At 44.0% G+C, this 21,152-nt stretch overlaps 1 protein-coding gene across 1 annotated transcript in view; it reads right to left on the reverse strand.

Annotated features, from left to right (window-relative positions):
• Positions 1 to 5,765: 5,765 nt before the first annotated feature.
• The window catches only part of LOC139220197 (dedicator of cytokinesis protein 3-like), a 106,073-nt gene continuing 90,686 nt past the window's right edge, over positions 5,766 to 21,152 (reverse strand). The window contains exons 32-55 of the mRNA XM_070852270.1: positions 19,971 to 20,029; positions 19,568 to 19,716; positions 19,358 to 19,443; positions 19,166 to 19,192; positions 18,769 to 18,864; positions 18,202 to 18,262; positions 17,901 to 17,994; positions 17,658 to 17,806; positions 16,878 to 16,964; positions 16,662 to 16,766; positions 16,340 to 16,481; positions 15,773 to 15,939; positions 14,919 to 15,005; positions 14,651 to 14,830; positions 14,024 to 14,107; positions 13,448 to 13,564; positions 12,922 to 13,046; positions 11,450 to 11,594; positions 10,348 to 10,429; positions 9,767 to 9,885; positions 9,454 to 9,541; positions 9,155 to 9,274; positions 7,775 to 7,860; positions 5,766 to 6,461 (exon numbers count right to left, since the gene is read on the reverse strand). Of these exons, the coding sequence (XP_070708371.1) occupies positions 5,766 to 6,461; positions 7,775 to 7,860; positions 9,155 to 9,274; positions 9,454 to 9,541; positions 9,767 to 9,885; positions 10,348 to 10,429; positions 11,450 to 11,594; positions 12,922 to 13,046; positions 13,448 to 13,564; positions 14,024 to 14,107; positions 14,651 to 14,830; positions 14,919 to 15,005; positions 15,773 to 15,939; positions 16,340 to 16,481; positions 16,662 to 16,766; positions 16,878 to 16,964; positions 17,658 to 17,806; positions 17,901 to 17,994; positions 18,202 to 18,262; positions 18,769 to 18,864; positions 19,166 to 19,192; positions 19,358 to 19,443; positions 19,568 to 19,716; positions 19,971 to 20,029 (3,151 nt within the window). The remainder of the gene's footprint in view (positions 6,462 to 7,774; positions 7,861 to 9,154; positions 9,275 to 9,453; positions 9,542 to 9,766; positions 9,886 to 10,347; positions 10,430 to 11,449; positions 11,595 to 12,921; positions 13,047 to 13,447; positions 13,565 to 14,023; positions 14,108 to 14,650; positions 14,831 to 14,918; positions 15,006 to 15,772; positions 15,940 to 16,339; positions 16,482 to 16,661; positions 16,767 to 16,877; positions 16,965 to 17,657; positions 17,807 to 17,900; positions 17,995 to 18,201; positions 18,263 to 18,768; positions 18,865 to 19,165; positions 19,193 to 19,357; positions 19,444 to 19,567; positions 19,717 to 19,970; positions 20,030 to 21,152) is intronic.

The raw sequence follows: 21,152 nt of genomic DNA on the forward strand, positions 1-21,152 counted from the left end.
CTTGTTGAAACCTGCGGCCCAGATAAACTTGCCTCCTTGAACAACTGACAATCCACGAAAACACGTTTTTTGATTTGAAAGGTTTTAATTCTGGACCCGACATGTCTTTGGCAGCTATGGGCGCTTGTGCATATGGAACTGTGATGGGTCTATGGGTTTACCTGAAGCAGCCGTCTTCTGTTCTGGTGCCTTGCTGGTGTGTCAGATCAGTGGGAAGGAGGTGAGACTGTTGGCGGGAACGTGTGTCAAGTATCAACCATTAAAACAGCCGAAAGAAAAATAACACACAACTAGATTATCGGCCTTTTTAGTGCCTTTTTTCAAGACTTTTTGACTTCAGAGTTTTTCCCCAGATAATAATAATAAGTTGCTGGTGGAGGTTCCAGTCCTGTGTCCAGCTCCGGGGTCTTTACCCTCAACACGAAACAGCTTTAAAATAGAAAGAAAACTGCTGTCTGTTTATTTCAGCAGATGAACATTAATGTTGCCTCCCCTGGGAGTTTCCTCTGTCCTGCCAAGTTTAACTAGTTTTTAGTTTTGCTTTAAATGTTAAACTTACTGCAGTGACGTTACTGTGACCATGGAAACGTTTACAGGGACAAAAAGCAGGCTCACTTTGTATCTTTAAAGAAACACACAACACACAGTAAAGAAAATCACCCTAAGAGTCCATAGTGGAAAAGATTAGTTGGTGAAAACACTGTTCAAATTTTGCGCTACTGACTGAGATGTCTGAGCAAGAAGGTCAAAGGTCAAAGGTCAGGGCACAACGTTGTGTCTGCTCATTTCATGGAGAGTTTGGACTTTGTGAGAGCCGCTGCTGTATTTTGCATCAGTCTGCGTTCTTTCCCTCCTCCTGCTACTTTAACTTCAGCTAAACACGAGGAAAAAAAGGCAGGTTGAATCATCACGGAGTCCATAAAACATTATCGTTTAATGTTTGTCATTAATCATGAATCCACAACACAGCAGTTTGTTTAGTGAGTAGGAAAAAAGAAACGTGAGTATTTACATCTACTGTCATACACGTCACAGTTTATACCCATGCTAACACAATAAAGACTTTTTATATACAAGAAATACTTATTAGCATCATTGTACAAAGGAATACCGTCATAGTTCTCACTATCTGGATTTGTCATTGATGCAAAATACACAAAATAATAATAATAATAATAATAACAAACCTCCGCTCAGCTGCCCTGAAATAATCCGAATAATTAGACAAAAGGAGCTTGTATTGTTTGCTGTTGTCTAGGTTTAAAAACAGTTTTACATCAGAAAGTACAAGGCAAGACAATCACAATCTACATGTTTACAAGGTTTGCCCTTTATCGTCAGTATAAATACACACTCGGCTCGTTTATGTACACAGAAATCAACCCGTCTCCTCTGACCGCTGACCACCGGCTCTCCCTTCACTCTCCTCCTCCTCTTTTTGTTTTATCCATGACAGCGTTACAAAAAAACAAACAAGTGTGTTCAGTGGTTTTAGTGTCACATCGTGCTCAGTGCCGGTCCAGCCACGTGCATCGCTGCGTGAGAAATGTGTTTTCAGATCGTTCACAAAGTTAAGCTGTGGTAGTTTGGCCCCTGTTTCCTCCTCTACTCACTTCTCCTCGTGTTCAGCGTTAAGAAATGTTTCTTTTGTCACTTTTATAAAGGACCAGATTTTCTCTGCTGACTCAAACGTGTTCATTCTGTTTCTTTTAGAAAAACGACTCAGTAACAAAAGTACAAAACAGAAAAGAATCCAAATTAGACACTAAATAAAAAACTATCTCTGATCATGAATGGGCTTTGCATAGGTTTTTTTCTTCTCATTTTAAAGCCGTGAAAAATCTATCAGCAATTGTTGAGGTTTGGATAATTACCCATCAGCTGCACTCAGTGTCTAGTTTATCACCAGTATCATCTTTATTATTATTCTTATTATTAGAGTCCGCAGAGCTAAAAGGACGCCAGTTCAACAGTCCATCACAGTTTGAGCTGAAACAGTCATACAGAGCTGCTGATCTGCCAGAATGGTCATGTTATACTGACAGGTGTTTCTATTATTTTGTCCACCTCATGCATATCAGTGAGTGTTGGCTGAATAACAGAAATATCACTCTGAAACCAAAACCTGGGTTATTACTTCACGAAGGAGGACTACTGCATTACTTTTCCTAACAAACTGGACACTGAGTGTTTTTATCTCCAGTGGGATATTTTGGCCAAACTGTTCTTTCACAAAGCTCACACTGATGTCACAGCACAGGCTGAGGTGCTTTCTGTGACCCCCCCCTCTGACCCGTGAGCCGAGCAGCATCACGAGTGCTTGTGTTCTTTACGTAGCTCGTCTGTGGGACCATCTCTGTTTCCCAACAGCACAATCAACGCCGCAGTGTAGAAGTCTAATTATACAAAACAATCTGAATCAAACCTGCCAGAAATTCATGTCGTAACATGTGATGAGTGGATTTACCTTCAGACCGCAGGAGGAAATGTGATTCTCTGTCAGTGTACAAACTTTGTCCATTTAAAGCAGAAATAAAACAGGAATAATAAATCACAGCACCCGCCGTCAGAGACAAGTTTCTCTAAGCACAATGAAGATGAATCATTTTCACTCCTCTGACGCAGACTTAAACCTTTTTGCTCCTCTGAAAGATCAAAACTTCATGATGTTACATGATTAACTGAATGGCAGAAACATGCAGCATTGTAGAGAAGTGAATGAATGCAGTGCGTCAAGCTCAAGGTGTGTTTCATTTTAATAAACTGGCAAACTGCGTCTCTCCATTTCATCAACACCATGAGAAAATAATTCAACATTTAGCAGAAGCTGTGTTCCTCTGAATTCTATTAGTTTTAATGGCTTCAACGTCTCTTATCTGTGGTTGAGAGCTTTTATGCATCAAAGTCCAGCGGCCCATTGACTCACAATCAGCCAGTGCCTCACTGCAGCACGTCCACACGTCTGTTACTGCAACAACACCGAATCAGTTTACAGCTTTCAGCCGTATGTTTGAGTTTTGACCAGAAGAAAACCAGCAGCACACACCGAGCACAAACCTCGAGCCGGAGCGCATCACCTGCACCGAATCAATTCACCACAACAACCCCGATCCAGCTCTGAGGCAAAGAGGACGAGTCGCGTCAGTAAAATACTGAAACAAATATATATTTGTGAATTTAGAGTTCATGTGGAAGCTGCAGATCCACGAAGCTCCGACAACAACCACCACAAAAAAACACATTTTATGGTGAAAAATCCAGACAAAAGAACAAAGTTTGTCCTGAAATAAAAGCTTAAATTGCAGCCGATATGTCGCATGATGGCTGCGTCCCATTTAGAGCCAGCATGCTCACTAGCAGAACCCAGAAGCTGAATGGAATGCAGCCATGGTTAATCCTAATTTTCCTCTATGTCAGTGCTGTGGATGTTGTCCATCCTGCTAATGAGCTGTCAGTCACACAGGGGAGAGCAGTTTTCTGTTTCTGTTTTCTGTCTTTGGGCGCCTCACAGCTAACGGGCATTCGAGGCAGGAAGTCAAGATAATATTGAAATAAAATGAAAATAAACAAGCAAACATGGTAAAACTGTTACTGAGGACATTTACAGGAGCTGAACCGAACAGATTGAATGGACAAGACCACTGTTTCTTATGTTTTCTTCTCTGAACACTTTGTGACTAACGGCTCCTACTTAAGATGTAAATCTTTAAAAACACCTCAAAAATATACAATTCAAGTTTTTTTTCTTAAAAAAAAGGTTTGGCTGATTTAAAAAGTTATCCTAAGTCAGTTGGTCAGCGTAGTTTTTAGCACATCTGGCTGAAACTGGAGGAAATAGTGCATTTAGGGTCTATTTTCAGTGGCGGATTGATCCACATCTGGTGTTCAAAACAGTGCGTAAAGAAACAGAGCATCACCAACTTTGTCATTTCACATCCTATAAGTTAAAGTAGAAACTGTTCCCTTTGAGACTTTGTGATTCACGTCTGTGCACATAAATAAATGTGTCTAAACATGCTGCTCTTACAAAGGTTACAGGTCACCGTGTGCGTCTCTGCTTATAGAGAGAAGGTGATCCGGCATCAGGCAGAATACAGCGAGCGTCTTAAATGGCTGCAGCAGAAACACGGCATGGTCGTATCGAAGCTAAAGCAGGTGAGCTAACAGCTGTTCACAGGCCACAGGAGAGCAGGGATTCATTAGGTGGATTACAGGACGACGGTATGTACATAATCTGAGCTGGTGGCTACAAGTGAAACAAAAAACAAACAAAATACAAAAGTTTTATCCTTCACAGTACTTTTACACCACGATCACCCGGATTAACCCTTGTAGATTCAACATCCTCGATGATTCGAGCTTTCTGCATCCTAAACTATAAAGACATCAGTTCTCCAGTGCCTCCACTAGTTTACCTTTGTGGATCAACTTTTGACGAATGAACATGCGTACAAAACAGTTTCCGGATTAAAAAATGTCACAGTTCGTTACTTCCATAAAAAAATGGCAAAAGTGTATATTTACTATAGTTAATATTCTCTATAAATGTCTGCCATCTAGCGCCTCCTTCCCTCGAACACCTCCTCAGCTGAAAAACAAAAAAGATCAAAAAGCCTTTTTAACATCTCAGGCTTAAATACAATTATTATTGGACCTGTGAGTGTGTTTGTGTGTGTGTGTGTGTGTGTGTGTGTGTGAGTGTGTGTGTGTGTGTGTGTGTGTGTGTGTGTGTGTGTGTGTGTGTGTGTGTGTGTGTGTGTGTGTGTGTGTGTGTGTGTGTGTGTGAGGCGTCCTCACGTCATCCTCCAGCAGCTACTAACGGCTCAGGACGCCAGTCATCTTGCATATTTCTCCACAGGTTTCACCGCCAACCGAAAGCATTAAAGGATTAAATATAAATTCTATTTCTTCACTTCTATGTTACATTTGTCTACACTCTGATTCTCGTGTTGGGAAATCTAAAAACTGGTCGGCCGTTGTTGTTCCAGCAGTTTGTCTGACGGATAACATGAAGGTGGGAGGATTTAGGTTCCCGTTCACAGTCTTGATGTGTTGTCTGATTGGTTTTTGTTCAGAGAGATCCTCACTTTGTCCTCACATTACAGCTAAATAATCCCAACCTGCAGCACAGCCTCCTATAATTCTTCTTATAATTCTGCATTTATAAAAAATATGTAGAGATAATAATTATTAAATGTTTTGGTGCTCTTTTGCTTTGTTAAAGTGCTGCTTGTTTAAATATCTTCAGTTATTTATTTATCTAAAACTTAAAATCTTTAACCTTCTGAATGATAATATTAAATTACAGTTAACAATGAAAATAAAATCAATAACTAATGTGATGCATATCTGTGCAACTTCAATACAGGTGTGACAGAATTTAGAATTTCTGTATTTGTGGAATTTATCATGATGGATTTAGTGAAAAACATGATTAGATGGTGTCTATTTTAAATGTATCCGAACAAATCAGGTCTGATGTGCTCATGTGGTGACACGAGAAAGGTCATTTGGTTAAAGGATGCTGAAAGCTGGGACAGAGAGCCTGCTGAGGGTGACAGAGCAGATCTTTTCCACCTTTTACCTTCACAGATTAGTTTGGTTATTGGACGAGGACGACGGAGGGGGAATCTGTTTCTCTCAGCATCACTTTATCACTCACTTCCAGTTCGGCTCCTGCTTCCACGTCTTTCTCATCGTTTCTCTCTTTGACGAGAGTTTATTTTCTGTTCGTCACAAGTTTCTACAGATCCTCCGATGGCGCCCTACTCCTCACTGATGCCGTGCTCCCACGCCACCTTTGCTTGCTCTTCCTTGGTTGCTGCGATTATGGGCTGGGAAATCTTGCGTGGCATGGGCCTGGGTGCAGGAGGTGGGGGTGCGGACTGGGTGTTCAGGGGGTCTTCTTCAGGGATACACCCCTCTCTGAGGTAGGGTTTGGGGGGCAGGGCTGGAGGAGGCTCATGGAGGTGGTAAAGCGGTGGGTGGTGGGGGATGTAGTGTGGGTGGAAGTGAGGGTGGTAGTAGTGGTGGTGTTGGGGGTGCGACAGCCCATCCTGCTGCTGTGGTTGTTGTGGAGCTCCGGTAGAGGCCGAACCCGGAGCCTGGGGCTGGATTTGGGCCCCCGCCTGGGCTGGGGCGACACCTCCCGGGGCGGAGTGGCTGCGGCAGGGTGGGGGTTTGACTCCGTCCAGGACTTCAGGCTCGGAGACGCTGTACCTGACGGGCTGGTAAGGCGAGTCAAGGTCTTCCTGGTCGGTGGTCCAGGCCTGGCTGCTGGGGACGGACTCCAGGGTGTCTGTGCGGCTGGCCGGGGGGTCGGAGGAGGAGGCGGTGCCGCCAAAGTTGCTCTCACTGAGGGAGGAGACTCCAGAGCTGGCGCTGCCTGACAAGGTGGAGTTACTGCCATCCAGGATGGACTGCGGACTGGTGGGCGAGGCAGGTATAGGATGCAGGGGAGACTGCAGAGGGTAGGGGGGCACAGAGAGGCAGGTACAGAGTTAGCACTGACAGCTATCTGAAAATAATATTTTAAATTTGGACACAAGCAGCTCGTGGTGCAAAACTGAGAACAAGAAGCTCCCATAAAGATTCTCGTGAACACGCTCAGGACAGGTGTGGTCACAGTCAGACACGTCAAAGAAAAGGACCCAATGAAACCTCCACACAGTTTATAATACACTAAAACACTATGAGAATAAAATTCAGTTTTTATCTAAAGGACCAGTGTGAAGGATTTAACAGCATCTAAGGGTAAAGTTGCTGAAACCTGTAGAAGAACTACGGCGGCTGACATGAAAACACAAATGTTCAGTGTTTGGTTTGTCCACTCTGGGCCACTGTAGAAATGACAAGGCTCATTCTAAGGTACCAAAAACACAATAATTCTTATTTCCAGATGATTAAACACCATTGAAAACATTTTTACTAACATCATATTCCATTTCTGCCAAAATATCCCTCTAAATCCTACAGACTGGTCCTTTAACAGCGTTTAAAAAGGTTGCACAGAAAAACGACAGGATGAACTGAATAAGTCAAATGTTTTTGTTTAGGAATCGTTTAGGAATTGACCACATGGAGGTTAGAAAAGTACAGGAGGAGTAAAAACTAAGAATAAAACTAGAAAAGGGACAGAAAGCAGGAAAACAAAGAAGATGACATTTTCTTCCATGAGAAGTAAAAACCAAAGTGGGAAACAAACAGACACTTGGGACGTTTCCTTTGCTGATTTCGGGTCGATTTGTTTCTCTTTAATCTTTGTTACAGTCTCAAACAGCTCCTGAAATCTCACAGATTATTTTCCACTCAGTTTTGAAACCTTTTAAAACCTCAATGAGCAGAAAAGGAAAATGTTGGATTTGCAGAAGCACGCAGAGACAGATAACGGTGGTAAAGTCTTTCTCTGGATGGCTGCTTGTTGTAAATGCGCTGCCACATCACATTCAGTCTGTTACTTTTCTATCCTAAGAGCTGTAGTTTGTGATGTGACTTTAAATGAAGAAAAGCCCCCTTCTGGCACAAAACGCTTCATTTAAAGTCATCGTGCAGACGCAGGGATGAAGACATACGATGTGGAGACGCTTAGCGAGGCTACAACTTCCCTGACTGTGGTACAAAAACATAAAGACACAAAGAAATGCACACACGTACTAATGTGCCTTTCTTGGGGAGAGCTAAAAGACAGACAGACAGACAGACAGACAATCATCCAGACCAACAGCAGGAGTGAGGAGCAGGAGGAGGAGGAGGAAGAGGAGGAGGAGGAGGGTACCTTTCTTAAGGAGCGCGCAGGGAGAGCTGGAGGGAGGTCGCTGACCTGGTGGTGGAAAGCATCAAAGTGCATCGACAGGTGTTGCCCTACAGGGGGAGACACAGCAGGACTGACTGAGAGAGGTGCACTCATACCTCAGACCAGAGAAGAAGAAGAGGAGGAGGAGGAGGAGGAGGAGGAGGAGGAGGAGGAGGTGAGAGAGGAAGAGAAGAAAGAGAGAAAGAGAGAGTGAGGTAGAAGTGGGCAGGAGGAGGACTGGGAGGAAGGCAGGGAGGTGGAGGAGTGTGTGTGTGGGAGGAGGTGCTTCTTTCAAAGAGCCTCTGAATTCCAGATTTTGAGGATTTATTTACAAACCGTGATGATCAGATGGCCTGTGTAGACAAACTGAGCGGTTAAAGGGTCAGTTCAGCCAAATCAAACACTTTCTCTTTGACCAGTTGTGGACGCATGCAGACAGTTTTGATCCGATCAACCTCTGTTTACTGTTCGTGTGTGACTGGATGACCCTTCATGTGCTCAAAGCTTTGACACAGTGTACTGTGGGGCACTTAATGAGTATCTATCTACTTCTGTTCTTGTGGCTGACTGGGGGCATGTGGTCGGGAGGAGCAGTGAGGTTTTCACTCTGTCTGGAGGTGTCGATGTGGAGGAGTGGGTGGGAAGAGATGGAGCGGCACCGGCCGCTGCAAACCACCGATCTATCTGACGCCAAATCACACAACGTCCACATACAGTAGATGCAGGGAACCATAACACAGGGAAGCAGCCATGACACAGAGAACAACCTGCACATGCCAGACAATCATGTCTCAGTCCAGTAACCGGTCAAACATAGAGACCACAGATGATGAGGAGCTACAACTGCTGCATTAGATGCTATAAGATAATTAATTATCAGCTTTTTGGATCAGGGGAGCTGATAGTGATGATCCACACACTCCTGTGTGAGCAGTGGGAGTGGTTAAAGATTTAAGAATGACCAAAGTTAATCCTGATCTAGTCTAAAAAAAAAGAAGTAAAGAAATGATGTGAGCCGAGGTTCATACCAGAGGAACAACAACAGGGACATTTCTGACAGGACAACACACGAAAAACAGCAGCAAACACCACAAACACACTCAGACACACCTAGGTGGAGCCACACACACACTCACATGATGCACTAAGAAATACACACACACACATACAAACATGCAGTCATATACACACACATCCTCAAAACACAGTTAACACACACAAAGCAAAGAGAACATGCAGGTGAGTCAGACAGAAAACACACACACAAAAATACACATAAATATGTAAAACACACACACACACACACACACACACACACACACACACACACACACACTCTCTCTCTTAAACGTAGTGTCATACCATGAGGCAGGTTGCGTGGGGGAACAGGAGGCGCCATGACACTCCCAACATGGGCAGAGAGGAAGGGGAAGGCTTCTCTGGTACCACTGTCCAAACTCCAACTACTGGGAGTGGTGAGGACTGAGGGGGGAGGAGGTGAGGGTGTGATAGGAGAGGAGAGGAGAGGAGAGAGGGAGGGAGAGGGGGTGAGAGCATAGAGAGGAGGAGAAGATAAATGTAGTGTAGTTTTTACACATAACTTGCACACAAAATAGTGTGCGTACGTGTGTGTGTGTGTGTGTGTGTGTGTGACCGTCTACCTTTCTCGGCCACAGAGAGGTTGGGGTCACTGCAGGGTTTACACGGACCAATCACCTGGTGGAACAACGCTCGCTGGAAGTTGGTTGGCTGCAGAGACGAATGTGAAACGTTAACAGTCACCTTCCTCACTGGAGTTGGTGAGAAATCAGACTTTAAATCCTCTGTGACCGTCTGAGCAAACAGGGAACTACACTATACTTCTCTATACTCTGAGCTGATGCTGTCCTGCGTCCGCCATCATTTCTCTCTACAAACCAGAGATACAAACCAGGACAGGCCCTAAAGTTGTATCACTTCCGACGTAGCTCGTACCTGTCCGTTCTCCGTGATGTTGGAGTACATCGCGCTGCTCGGCCGCTCTCTGTGAGGCGGCAGCAGCATCAGCATTTCTCTGTTGTGTCTGTATTTGTCTGGCAGAGACGGAGAGCCGACTGCAGAGAGACAGACGGGAGATGAAGTTAGCATCGTGAAACTCTAACAAACAGTCGGAGAGAACACAGATAATCTCTAATATTTTCACCATCGAGTTGGAGGATTCAGAAACATTTAAAGACACAGGATGTTATTATGTGTGAAATATTTAAGATTCTGCACTTTTTCTACCAATCAAATTTAAGCCTATTTGTGGCGTTAATCAACTGAATCAAGACTTCCTTGAGGTGCTGCCTTCAGAGGACACTCAGGTGGATTTGATCTGCCTCCCCTTTTGTACAAAGTAGTTCAGCTGATTAATGCAACAAAAGGTGCTTAAACTTGATGGTAAGAAATAGTAAGAAATAGTGCAGAACCTTGAATATTTCATCTTTATCTTACGTCATAATATCTTGACTTTTTAAATGTTTCTGAAACCTCAAACTTTCTGATTACTTTCTGATATTATCTGAGCTGCTCACCTCTGATGCTGGAGGGGGTGGAGTTTATCATCTGTGAGGGCGCAGAGTGGGTGGAGCTAAGGCTGGAGGAGGAGGGGCTTGGCTGCAGAGAGTAAATATAAACCAGAGTATTTTACATAAAGCAGCACTGTAACATGAAGTTACATGAAGACAACATGGAAGGAACGTTGTGCACAAAATGCCCACATACAGATGCTTTTTCACTCAAATCTAAAAAAGGCAAAAACTGTGAGCTTATATATCACATTCAGCTTAAGTTAGATCCCCTGAAGTTTCAATCAAACACTGTGTTATTAGCTGGAAGTCTGGGGATGTCCACATGTGTGTACTTATGGGGGGCTGACTGGTTCCCCATTCTGAGGTGTTTTCTATTTTCAAGGGCCGGTACTGAAAAACATGACTTTCACTCGTTTGGATCTGTGTGTTTTGTTTGTGCCTCTATCACATTTCATGGCACTTGGGATTATGTCTGAAGATACTGAACCCTAAAATAAGGGTCTTCTGGGGCTAAAATAATGGACCCAAATCCTAATTGTCCTAGAAAATGTGTTTTGCGATCCAGCTGGACCTGATCATTTCAGTCTTTGCTGGTCATTCTTTTAGATTTATGTACAGGCCTGTTTTGCAGCATGACCAAGAAGACACAGGTTGTGGTTCTGTTTTATGGCCCCGACAAACCCGACCATCTCTTGCTCACATGGGGATTCTTGAATCCTTAATTTTGAATCTTCTTGAATCATTGAGTCTCTCTTAATTAAAGAGTTTGGTTATGAATTGGAACTACAAAAGTAAAGATTGATTGATAATATGATATATGATGTTGGATACAACATGTGGTCGTCATACAGTGCTTGTGCCTTTCTGTCGTGATCAGCGCTGATCATGATATCAGCTCCTCTTGATAAACAGACCTGCGACCCACTCTGATAGAACGGGACCTGACCTGGATCTGATTAACCAGAATAAGACATAGAGCCAAACGTGTTTCAGATCTGACCTCCACCGTATAAACTGCTTCCTTCCTAAGATGTTAGATGGACCACCTAAGACTTGATGGAGTGAAAACTCAACGTTCCCAGTGACAAAAGGCTCTTTCAGTGACCTGCATGCGGTAGAAGTCCTCGGGGTGCTCCACCACCATGCCGTCCGCCAGGATCAGCAGACTGCCAACGTTCCCTGTCTCACTGGAGTTATGAGAGGAGAGAGAGGAGGAGGAATTGCGCACTGGAGTCAAAACGGCTATGGGACTGGGAGGAGGCAACCGAGGGTGGATGGTGGGAAAAAGAGGAGGAGGGATGGAGTGAGAAGAGAAGGTAGGCAAAGGGGGGGAGGGGAGGGAGGAGAGGGAGGGGAAAGGGTCGAGCGGGGAGCCATACAGAGTACAACCGAAAATAGGCAGCCAACAACCAAAACATGCATGAAGTGATGTGTTGGGAATGAAAGTGATGCAGGAGTTTGCAGCCAAGATCATGCAAGAAGGAAGATGTGGGATGATGTGATGAAGAAAGAAAGATGGTCAGAGAGAGAGAGAGGGGGAGAGAGAGAGAGGGAGGGAGAGAGAGAGAGAGGGGGAGAGAGAGAGAGAGAGGGGGAGAGAGAGAGAGAAGGAAAATGGTAGAATTTCAGAGAGTGATGTGTACAAATTAGCAAAGATCATTAATGAGAGACTCAGCAGATGAAATCAGTGATCAGCTCCGTGATGACAGATGGAGAAGGCAGTGAGAAGATGTGTGTGTGTGTGAAGTAAGATGACGTGAGTGTGTGTGTGTGTGTGTGTGTGAATAGACACGTCTAACAGGCTGCTGCTTTAAGGGCAACTTTGGTACTTTCAAACCTGGGGCTTATTTTTACTTATTTTGGTTTCAAAATGACTGGTAGGTAGTAAAAGTGTTGGAACTGGTCCAGTAGATCACCTCAGCCAGCAGCCTTTGGGACAACTGCACCTGATCACAGTAGGTCCACTAAAAGAGCTTGTTTGATCCACTGACAGGCTCAGAGTGTTATTCTAAGTGTGTGACAGCATCATGGAAAGGATCCCTACAGAGAGAGACCTGGAAGATCCTTTTGGTTTAACCACAAACAGCCGTTATATCGCTCTCTTCAAAGCCACCAGGTCTAACGCTGCCTCCGTCGGTAAGATTGTTTGTGATATTGCGCAACTTTGGTATTTCAGTGGGTAAGTTTGGATCCAACGCAACATTTGCTTAACACACAATAACACCAACCACCATGTGCTGCAAGATAAAATGACTGTTTTTATCGATGAAGTCTGGTGGCTTCGAGGAGAGCGATGTAACAGCTGTTTGTGGTTAAACAAAAACAGTCCATCTTTTCAATCAGGCTGTCAGACTCTCTCTCAGAATAATAATCTAAGACTGTTAGTGAATAAAAACAAGCACTTTTAATTTGATCTTGGACTTCAGCCAATTTTGTGGCTCTTGGCTCAGTTCCACAACTTTTTGTACTTTATCTAAACCTTTCAGATCCAAAATATGTAAAAGCAGGGCTCAGGTGTAAAATACCTAAGTTTAATGATCACAAGTATGTGTGTGTTTGTGAGTGTGTGCCGCTGACCTGTGCCGGTGCATGAGCTTGAAGCTCTCGGGGCTCATGGGGCTGTGAGAGGCCAGGATCCCTCTGGGAGTGTTGACCCCAGCCTTGTCTAAACCAGGCAGACCCTGCAACGCCACATAGAAACACTGCGCTGAATATTCACACTGCCCTCACACACAGCACATCTGCATGTATCCTGCCAAAAGTGCTGCTCAGACACACCCACATACAGTTTTGTTAGAAAGATCCCTTGAAGGTGCTGTATGCTGTCTGGGAGGTAAAAGTTTAATGTCCCCAGACGTTAAATCAGAAAAAAAAGGTGAAATGTTCAAAGTTGAAAAAGCTGTGACACACTTATTGTAGCTCGAGGCATGATCACATCCTCTTTGAAGAGGCTACTAATTAGCTTTCATCTGTGACGATCCACCAACAAAAGGGATCCTCTAGTTTACAATAATGTCGGAGCAACATTTAGTACCAGTGTTTCCTCATTATCTTTCTCCCTCAAATACAAATATGATAAAGAGAAATGTTTCTCTGCACTCACATGGCAGAGGCTGCTCCTCATCATCTGGAACTGATCTATCAGCTTCTTGTGCAGGGGACGCATTTCTGGGTGCACCAGCTTCTCGTGTACGGCCAGGCCGACTCCAAGGACGTGAACCTGTGGGGAAATAACGAAGCATCACTGGACAACACTTTTATTGTGCAGAGAGAGCAAATACTTGTATGTGTTCTCTTTGTGTGTGCAGGCAAACTTCTTCACAGCATTAATCTTAAAGTTTTGGTGAGTTTTTCCTGCAGTGCCATCAGGTTTCTTCTTACACATCAAATATCAAAACTTTCTTCACATACTGACAATTAAGAGTTTCATTTTTCACACATTCACACCCTAAAAACACAATGTCAACAACAAAACTGAACCCCCCCCACTTAACTGACAGTGTTTCTTTGGTAAAAGGCCACATTTCATGTGTGTAGCATGAGAGCGATGAATCTACAAAGAGGTCTTGAACTGTGCCATCTTCTCTCTGTCTTCAGATGCTAAAAACTGGTTTGTTCTGATAGGAAAAGTGCTGCTCTCTGTGTGCTGAGCCAGCGCTGTGGTTAGATCATGTCTCACCTGCTCCTGCATCAGGTCTTTGAGCTGTGTGATCTTCTCTGTGTCCTCAGGGTGGCTGGTGATGTACTCCTTATCAAAGAAAGCCTGCCGACGCAGAGACAAACACCGATAAGTGATTGTGTTTACGAAGGTCAGGCATGTTTAATGTAGTGGTACGACCTCTGTTGTACATGATAAATGTGATCGTGTCATACAGCTATCAGACAGCAGTGATGGTGATTAGCTTTAACAATGAGCTGTGGGGTTAATGAAGCCTGTCAGAGCAACTATGAAAACAGATATTCAGTGTAACCGTGAAGACACAGTACTGCACGGTGGATTTACTCTGACTCAGCTCCTTCCCCAGTGACCCCCATGATGATCTGTAACGTCTTTGGATAAATACATCATGAAAGAGGTGTCGGACCGTCGGTAGGTTGAGTATGTAGCACAGAAACTTAAAACAGATCTTACTTTACAGCAGTAACGGGTTTGTTTCAACATTAAAAGGACATAAAAATCAATGATGATGATATATTACCATCATACAGAAGCTCAGTACACATCTGTGTGTTTATTGTCTATATAAAGTAAAAACCACACACTTCCAACAGCTGATGATCTGAACTAAATGTTTTTTGGTCCGACCTCTTGGTATCTGGCGATGCCTCCGTTAACGGCAGCGTCGATGACTCCGTTCAGCGTCATGCTGAGCAGGTTGATGTTGCCGTGCAGCTGCTTGTGTTGGTACTGGCTGATCAGCGTCCGCAGCTCCAGGTTCTTGTTCTCCACCACAGAGAGGGCGTTCTCCAGCGGGCTCACCTCCACCTGAGGGACGGACGGCGGGGTCAGTGAGACAGTTTGAAGGCCGGCGTGAATCCACCTCTGAGTGCAATTTTTTTTTTCATTCACTCACCAGCTCTCTCTTGTCCACCTCAAACCAGCGTGAAATCCCAGGCAGAGGGTGAGTGAGGATCAGCGTCGTCCTCTCTATCCAAAGACTCTGAACAACACAACAAGCAGTGAGTCCACCTAATCTGAATACTGTTTTTAGTGAATTTAAAAGGCCTTCTTTGACACACAGGCTTTGGTTTCGTTATTATTTCTGTATATAAGGAATCTGCCTTTAAAGCTTTTAATCTCTAGTTCAGGAGAATCTGTGCTCAAAGTTAAAAAAATGCTGCTCAACAACAGTATTTGGATTGAAATGTCCTCCCTTTATATTGATTCTACATTAAATCTGTGATTTTACTTTTAAATAGAGATTATTTTAAGCTTCACTGAATGAATATTATATCAAGACAGTGACCCACAGGAACCCTGTGTTTAACCCTGTTTTTATATCATAGATACATTTGATCATTCACACTGTGATTTACCGTGGCATGTTTTATGGTAGTTGTTCATTCTTTTAGACACCACACATCCTGCAACACTTCCTCCACCCTCCTTATTCAGTTGCCTACTTGAATGATTTACATTAAGAAGTCAGACATGCTGCCTGCACAAATAAAGCAGACATCTAATGAAAGTAATGATCTTCCGACAAGCTGTAAGAAGTCATAATGGGTTGGATAGAAATGATCTATAAAATGTTCTCATTATTTGTATTCCCATATCCTTCATCCATTTTATAGTTAGATTATTAGATTAATTATTATAAATAGAATAAGTAATTCATTTCATTTCCACAGTCTGTGAGTATCAGACATCAGATCATTTACAGACAGAGAGAGAAGAACAAAGACTGTTGAACTACTCCACGCTCACCTTGAACTCATTGTCTCTGTCTTTGGGTCCTTTGTGGAAGGGCCGGTCGTATCGGAAGCGCCGGACGTTGTTGACCCGGTAGAAGCTCTTGATGCGGTCGGGGACTCGGTCCATCTGCAGGACGCTGACGCTCTCCGGCACCGGTGTTACTGCGTAGATCTGAAGGTCTACGCCGAGGAGGGAGGTCAGAGAAATAACTGGGTAAAGGGAGCATTTAGACTCCTTTAGACATTTAGAGACCGGTTCCCTCCCCCTGAAGAACCCCTTGACTGTTTACACATGTGCACACAGCACAGTGTGAGAAGTGTTTCAGAATAACTTGTTTTTCTCTTTTTTAATCTTTAATTTAATCAGGAAGTCCCTTGAAAATGAGGTCTGTTTTCCATCTGAGACCAAGACAGCACAGCAGCTGTCAGTTTAGATACAAATAAAACAGACAAGCATCAAACACACAAGCATGAGACTAAACTCAGCTGGGGGGTGTATAACTGTTCAAATCACACACACACACACACACACACACACACACACACACACACACAGATGGTTTCTCTTGCTGAAGGATACACTGTGCATCACACTGCAGAATGGCCTCATCCGGCTGATTGGGGTGCTGCATCGCAATGGCCTGTGGGAATTCTCCCAGCATCCTTTGCTGGAAGGCCTCGAGCCTTTCATAGTCATGGCCGCGGCAGACGAACTCTTTGTTCTGGTGTGGATGATGAAAACCGATCAAAACAGAGTCAAAGAAGAGCAGGTTTCTACAGGATTTATACTAAAAGCAACGATGCTGTATTTTGCTTCTTTGTGGTAAATTACAGCAATAATTCAGCAGCTAATAAGTTCATATTGTACAACAAACCTAAAAGATTTAAAGAGTTAAACTCACTCTGAGGAAGAAGGGGAACTTCCTGCCGTAGAATCCAACCCTGAAGAACTCCGGCTCCAGACGCTGCTGCTCCATAATGTTGTCATAATATGCTGCCTCCATTTTCTACACACACACATAAAGTTTACACGTGTTTTACATAAACGAGTGTCAATGAGGGACAAGTACTGACTCCACTGAGTGACAGAAACCAGTCTGAGATGTGAAGCAGCTCACCCGTATCCAGCTGAGACTCTGGTAGTCATACAGAGATTCATACTGGAAGGCCAGCTCCCTGCACAGAGGAATGCCAAACTCCCAACACTGGTGGACACACACACACACACACACACACACACACACACACACAGACCATAACCTTGAATTAACAGCTATACATGAACTATTCTTGTGTTTTTCTCTTCTAGCTGTATTTACTTTGAAACTGTTCATTTAAGGACATCTAGTGGTGAGGTCTGCAGATTGCAACCAACTGAATCTCCCTCGCCTCCCCCCTCCCTTCAGAGAGAACCGACTATGGCCCCTCACCTTTTCCTGTGCTAAACCATCTTTTAGTCTTCAGACTTCCTTTGTCACAACACAAAATGGTATTTTGGTGTTCAAACTGAAGTGTTTGTCTGCTCTGAGCTACTGTAGAAACATGGTGGGGCAGCGCTGGGAGGAGGACCTGCTCCCTGTGGAGATATGAAGACTAAAAAAACGCAACAATCTAAAAGGAACACAACACTGATTCTTGGTTTAAGTTGGTCATAAAGTTCTGCTGTCATCCCCCTAAATCCTGCAGACTGCACCTTTAATCACATGTTACAAGATTGATAACAGGCCTTTTCCTTTTGCTTTCTGTCAGCGGCCCGACGACTCACTGGGCTGTGTAACTGTGCTGTCTGTGTGGAGCTGCGTTGGCGTCGTCTTCTTATCTTCCCCTTGTCAAAGTAACGGATGAGGTGTGTGTGTGTGTGTGTGTGTGTGTGAGAGAGGGAGAGGGAGACCCCTTACCTTGCCCTTGTTGAAGTAGTGGATGACTTTGCGGCAGAGCCCCTCCTTGCGATGCCACTCTGTCTGAGCAGGGTAATGCAGGAACTCCTTCAGCGGCCTCTCGTCCCAGTGCAGCAGCTCCCAGTACAGCAGCAGAGTGAACGCAGCCTCTGTGGACACAGCAAGGACCACAGTCACACAGTGTCTGTGTGTGTGTGTGTGTGTGTGTGTGTGTGTGTGTGTGTGTGTGTGACTGTGCTGTACCGGTGTAGTTCTCAGCCTGTAGATGCATATCACACAGTTTGTGGATGTAGCGGATGTACATCTCCTCCTTGTTGATCTCTGACTTGTAGAAATTCTGAGAAGATAATAAAAAAAAAAACACACTCATGTTATTTCTTTACACTCGCAGAAGTGATTTCTAAATCTCCATATCTTCAGCACAGTCGTAGTTTTGATCCAAACGTACTATTGTTTACTGTGATAATAAATCAAAGGGTTCTAACTAAATTAACAGTCTGCTGGGAACATGAGTGGGTGAGTAAGACATCAACATGACTCTTACCAGGAGGTTAACAGTGCAGCCAATCTTCTTGTTCTCCGTCTCGTCTCCCTTCATGCAGTCCCTAAAGACGAGAGAGAACGATTCAATTAACAGCGACTTCACAATAAAAAGCTCTTTGTTCCTCTGGCCTCTCAGACTTAGTAGTTTTTATTCACTGTTGCTGAAAACGACAACAATATTTAACAGTGTAAGAAAACACAAAGCACACAGACTATTTACAGCAGGCTAAAAATCTACAAACATTTCATGTAAATCTGGAAATAACCAGAAAGTTTCAGAAACATTTATAACACAAGATGTTATAACATGTATAAATAAAGAAATATTTAAGATTCTGCACTATTTCTACTAAAGAAATGTTAAATATTTTGTTGTATTGATCATCTTAACTCCTCTGTACAGAAGGAGAATAGATCAAATCCCCCTGAGCGTCATCTGACTGCTTCTATTGACACAACTCGAACAACATTTTAAAAAGTTTTTTAAAGTTTCTGAATCCTCAGACTTTCCAGGTTTATGTGAAGATACTGGAGATTTATATTCGTGTGTGTGTGTCCCGTATGTTACCGGTAGTCCAGCAGTCGCTCCATCAGCCGTGTGACCGAGGTAACGAAGGAGATGCCCGTCTCTCTCCACGTCTCCTGCTCGATCTTCTCCAACAGACTTCAAGGACGACAGACACAGATTAGACGACGCACCCTAACGCTCCGTTTACAAACTGGTGACGAAGAGTCATAACCCTGCAACCATGAGCACGACTGACCAGGCCTAAGTTTGGGTTAGTTAGTCAGGAGGAGAGTAAGCACGCACTGGTTAACTTAAAGGGCAGAGAGGATCTTATCTAAAACTCATCACCAGTTCAGCGCCCAGAAATGATCACACAAGAAACACGATTAAAGCTGAAGTCTTTTCCAGTGAGGTCTGTTGCTGCTGTTTAGCTTGTGTTGATGAAGTGATATCATACCTGGGGTAGGGCCCAAACAGCTGGGTCCTAGTCCCGCAGCACAGAGCAGAGCAAAACACACGACAGCAGTGTTAGAGCAGAAAAACTGAGCGTTAATTTCTGTTACCAGAGAGGAAGGACGCACACTGGTTTAAACAACAGAGCGGCAGAGACGGGCGTTAGAGGGAAGACGGGACGGGAGATGTTCCTTACAGCAAACCGAAGAGTTCTCTGTAGTTCTCATCACCTTTCCCCTCAGAAACCAAACTGTCCAGCTTGTCAATCAGCTCAGCCTCCACCTGCACACACACAGATAATACGTACATACATACGTTTAACTGGGGTCCCTCGTCCTCACTGTGCATAACTGACCGTCTGTACACGTGTGTGTGTGTGTGTGTGTGTGTGTGTGTGTTTCTGCACCTGCTTGAAGTTCCCGTTCTTGCGTTGCTCCCAGTCCATCATGTCGTGGAAGATGGGGATCATGATGTTTCGTACCTCCACCTGAGGAACCAGCGTCACTCCCAGGAACGGGCCGATCATACCGGGGATGAAGTGGATCTTATTCTCACCTACAACCGGCACAGACGTTTGTGTGATAATTAATGATATCAGCAGGTAAATGGATTTTATGTTCTGAGGCTAAACGTGTGGAATGAATTTAGAGGTTTGATTTTAGAATCTGCATTATTTCATTTTGTAGACAATAGAGTAGAAAACATCTGAAACTAAACTAAACTCTTTGGAAAAGTCTCTTCTTTTGGTTTTAATTACAGTCTTAGATGTGGAGCAGTAGAAATTTGGAGAGGTGTAGAGAAAATCTTACCAAGGTTCTGCCACATGCTGAACAGTTCGTAGGTCATCATCACTCTCATGTCACCGTACCTGCAGATGGACATGAGGGAAAGAGTCAGAACCCTAAAACTACTGATGCTCTTTTGATTACAGTCAGTCTTCAGTCTTTGGGTCAAAGGTGTCATGTTGCAGCCTGTTTACTGGCTGAAGCGATGAAGTGGACCAGTTCCAATCCTTTTTGTACCTACAAGTTGTTTATTATACTGAACTGATGTTCAAATGTTATGTGGTCTGGTGACTGGCCTAAAACGAGATGCGTCCTAAATCACTGCCTTGTTCACGAGTCCCTCTGTAGCAGACTCAGTACTTTACTCAGTAGAGAGCAGCATATTGAGATTTCAGCGACTTATCGTCATTTTGCATCATCACAGACGGCTGCAGAGTTGAGCAAATATAAAGCAACGCATTAATCTGTGACACTGTTAGCAGAAAGCACTGACACTACTTCTGACGACACTCAGCATTAAAAGCAGTAAATGTAGTGAGGATAAGTGGTTGTTTAAGTTTATGTTGGATTGGAGTCAAACCTCGCTCCCACAGGCAAGAGGCCATTAGAGCCTCAAAGTGACACTCACCAGCTGACCCGGCCACCTTTAGCCGGACCGTCTACATGCAAATGTCATGATAGCCACGTAATTTACACTTCTCTGAACCCTCTGTGATCCACTGGGGTCAGATCTGTGGACTCCGTTCTGAACCTTTGGGGAATAACCAACAAACCGAAGGGATTTACAAAGACTCTATAGACAATATCTAAGTATCGTCACTGGCCATCAGACCCCGCTGTCCAAGCCGAGCCGCTCCTGGATCCCACAGGACAGATCCCCACAGGACAGATCCCCACAGGACAGATCCCCACAGGACAGATCCCCACAGACCCACCGCTGCTCTCAAAGTAGGGCTGTTCAAAATGACAACTGCTTAAGCTGGTCAAAAGGGTTGGTGTTGAAGTAAACCTAAATTCTGTTTACATCTTTAGGAAGTTACCGGTTAATATAATACTCTTAGCCTTCATTCATTCTTTGTGCTTTGACTGGTTATTAACGTTGCCATATCATTTACTCTCTGCTTACATTGAGCTATTAATAAATGTACATTAATCACCACGTCCACTACCTGAAGCCATTTGTGCTAATAAAATAAATTCTATTTC

The sequence above is a fragment of the Pempheris klunzingeri genome, chromosome 2 (assembly GCF_042242105.1).
Source record: "Pempheris klunzingeri isolate RE-2024b chromosome 2, fPemKlu1.hap1, whole genome shotgun sequence".
NCBI lineage: Eukaryota > Metazoa > Chordata > Actinopteri > Acropomatiformes > Pempheridae > Pempheris > Pempheris klunzingeri.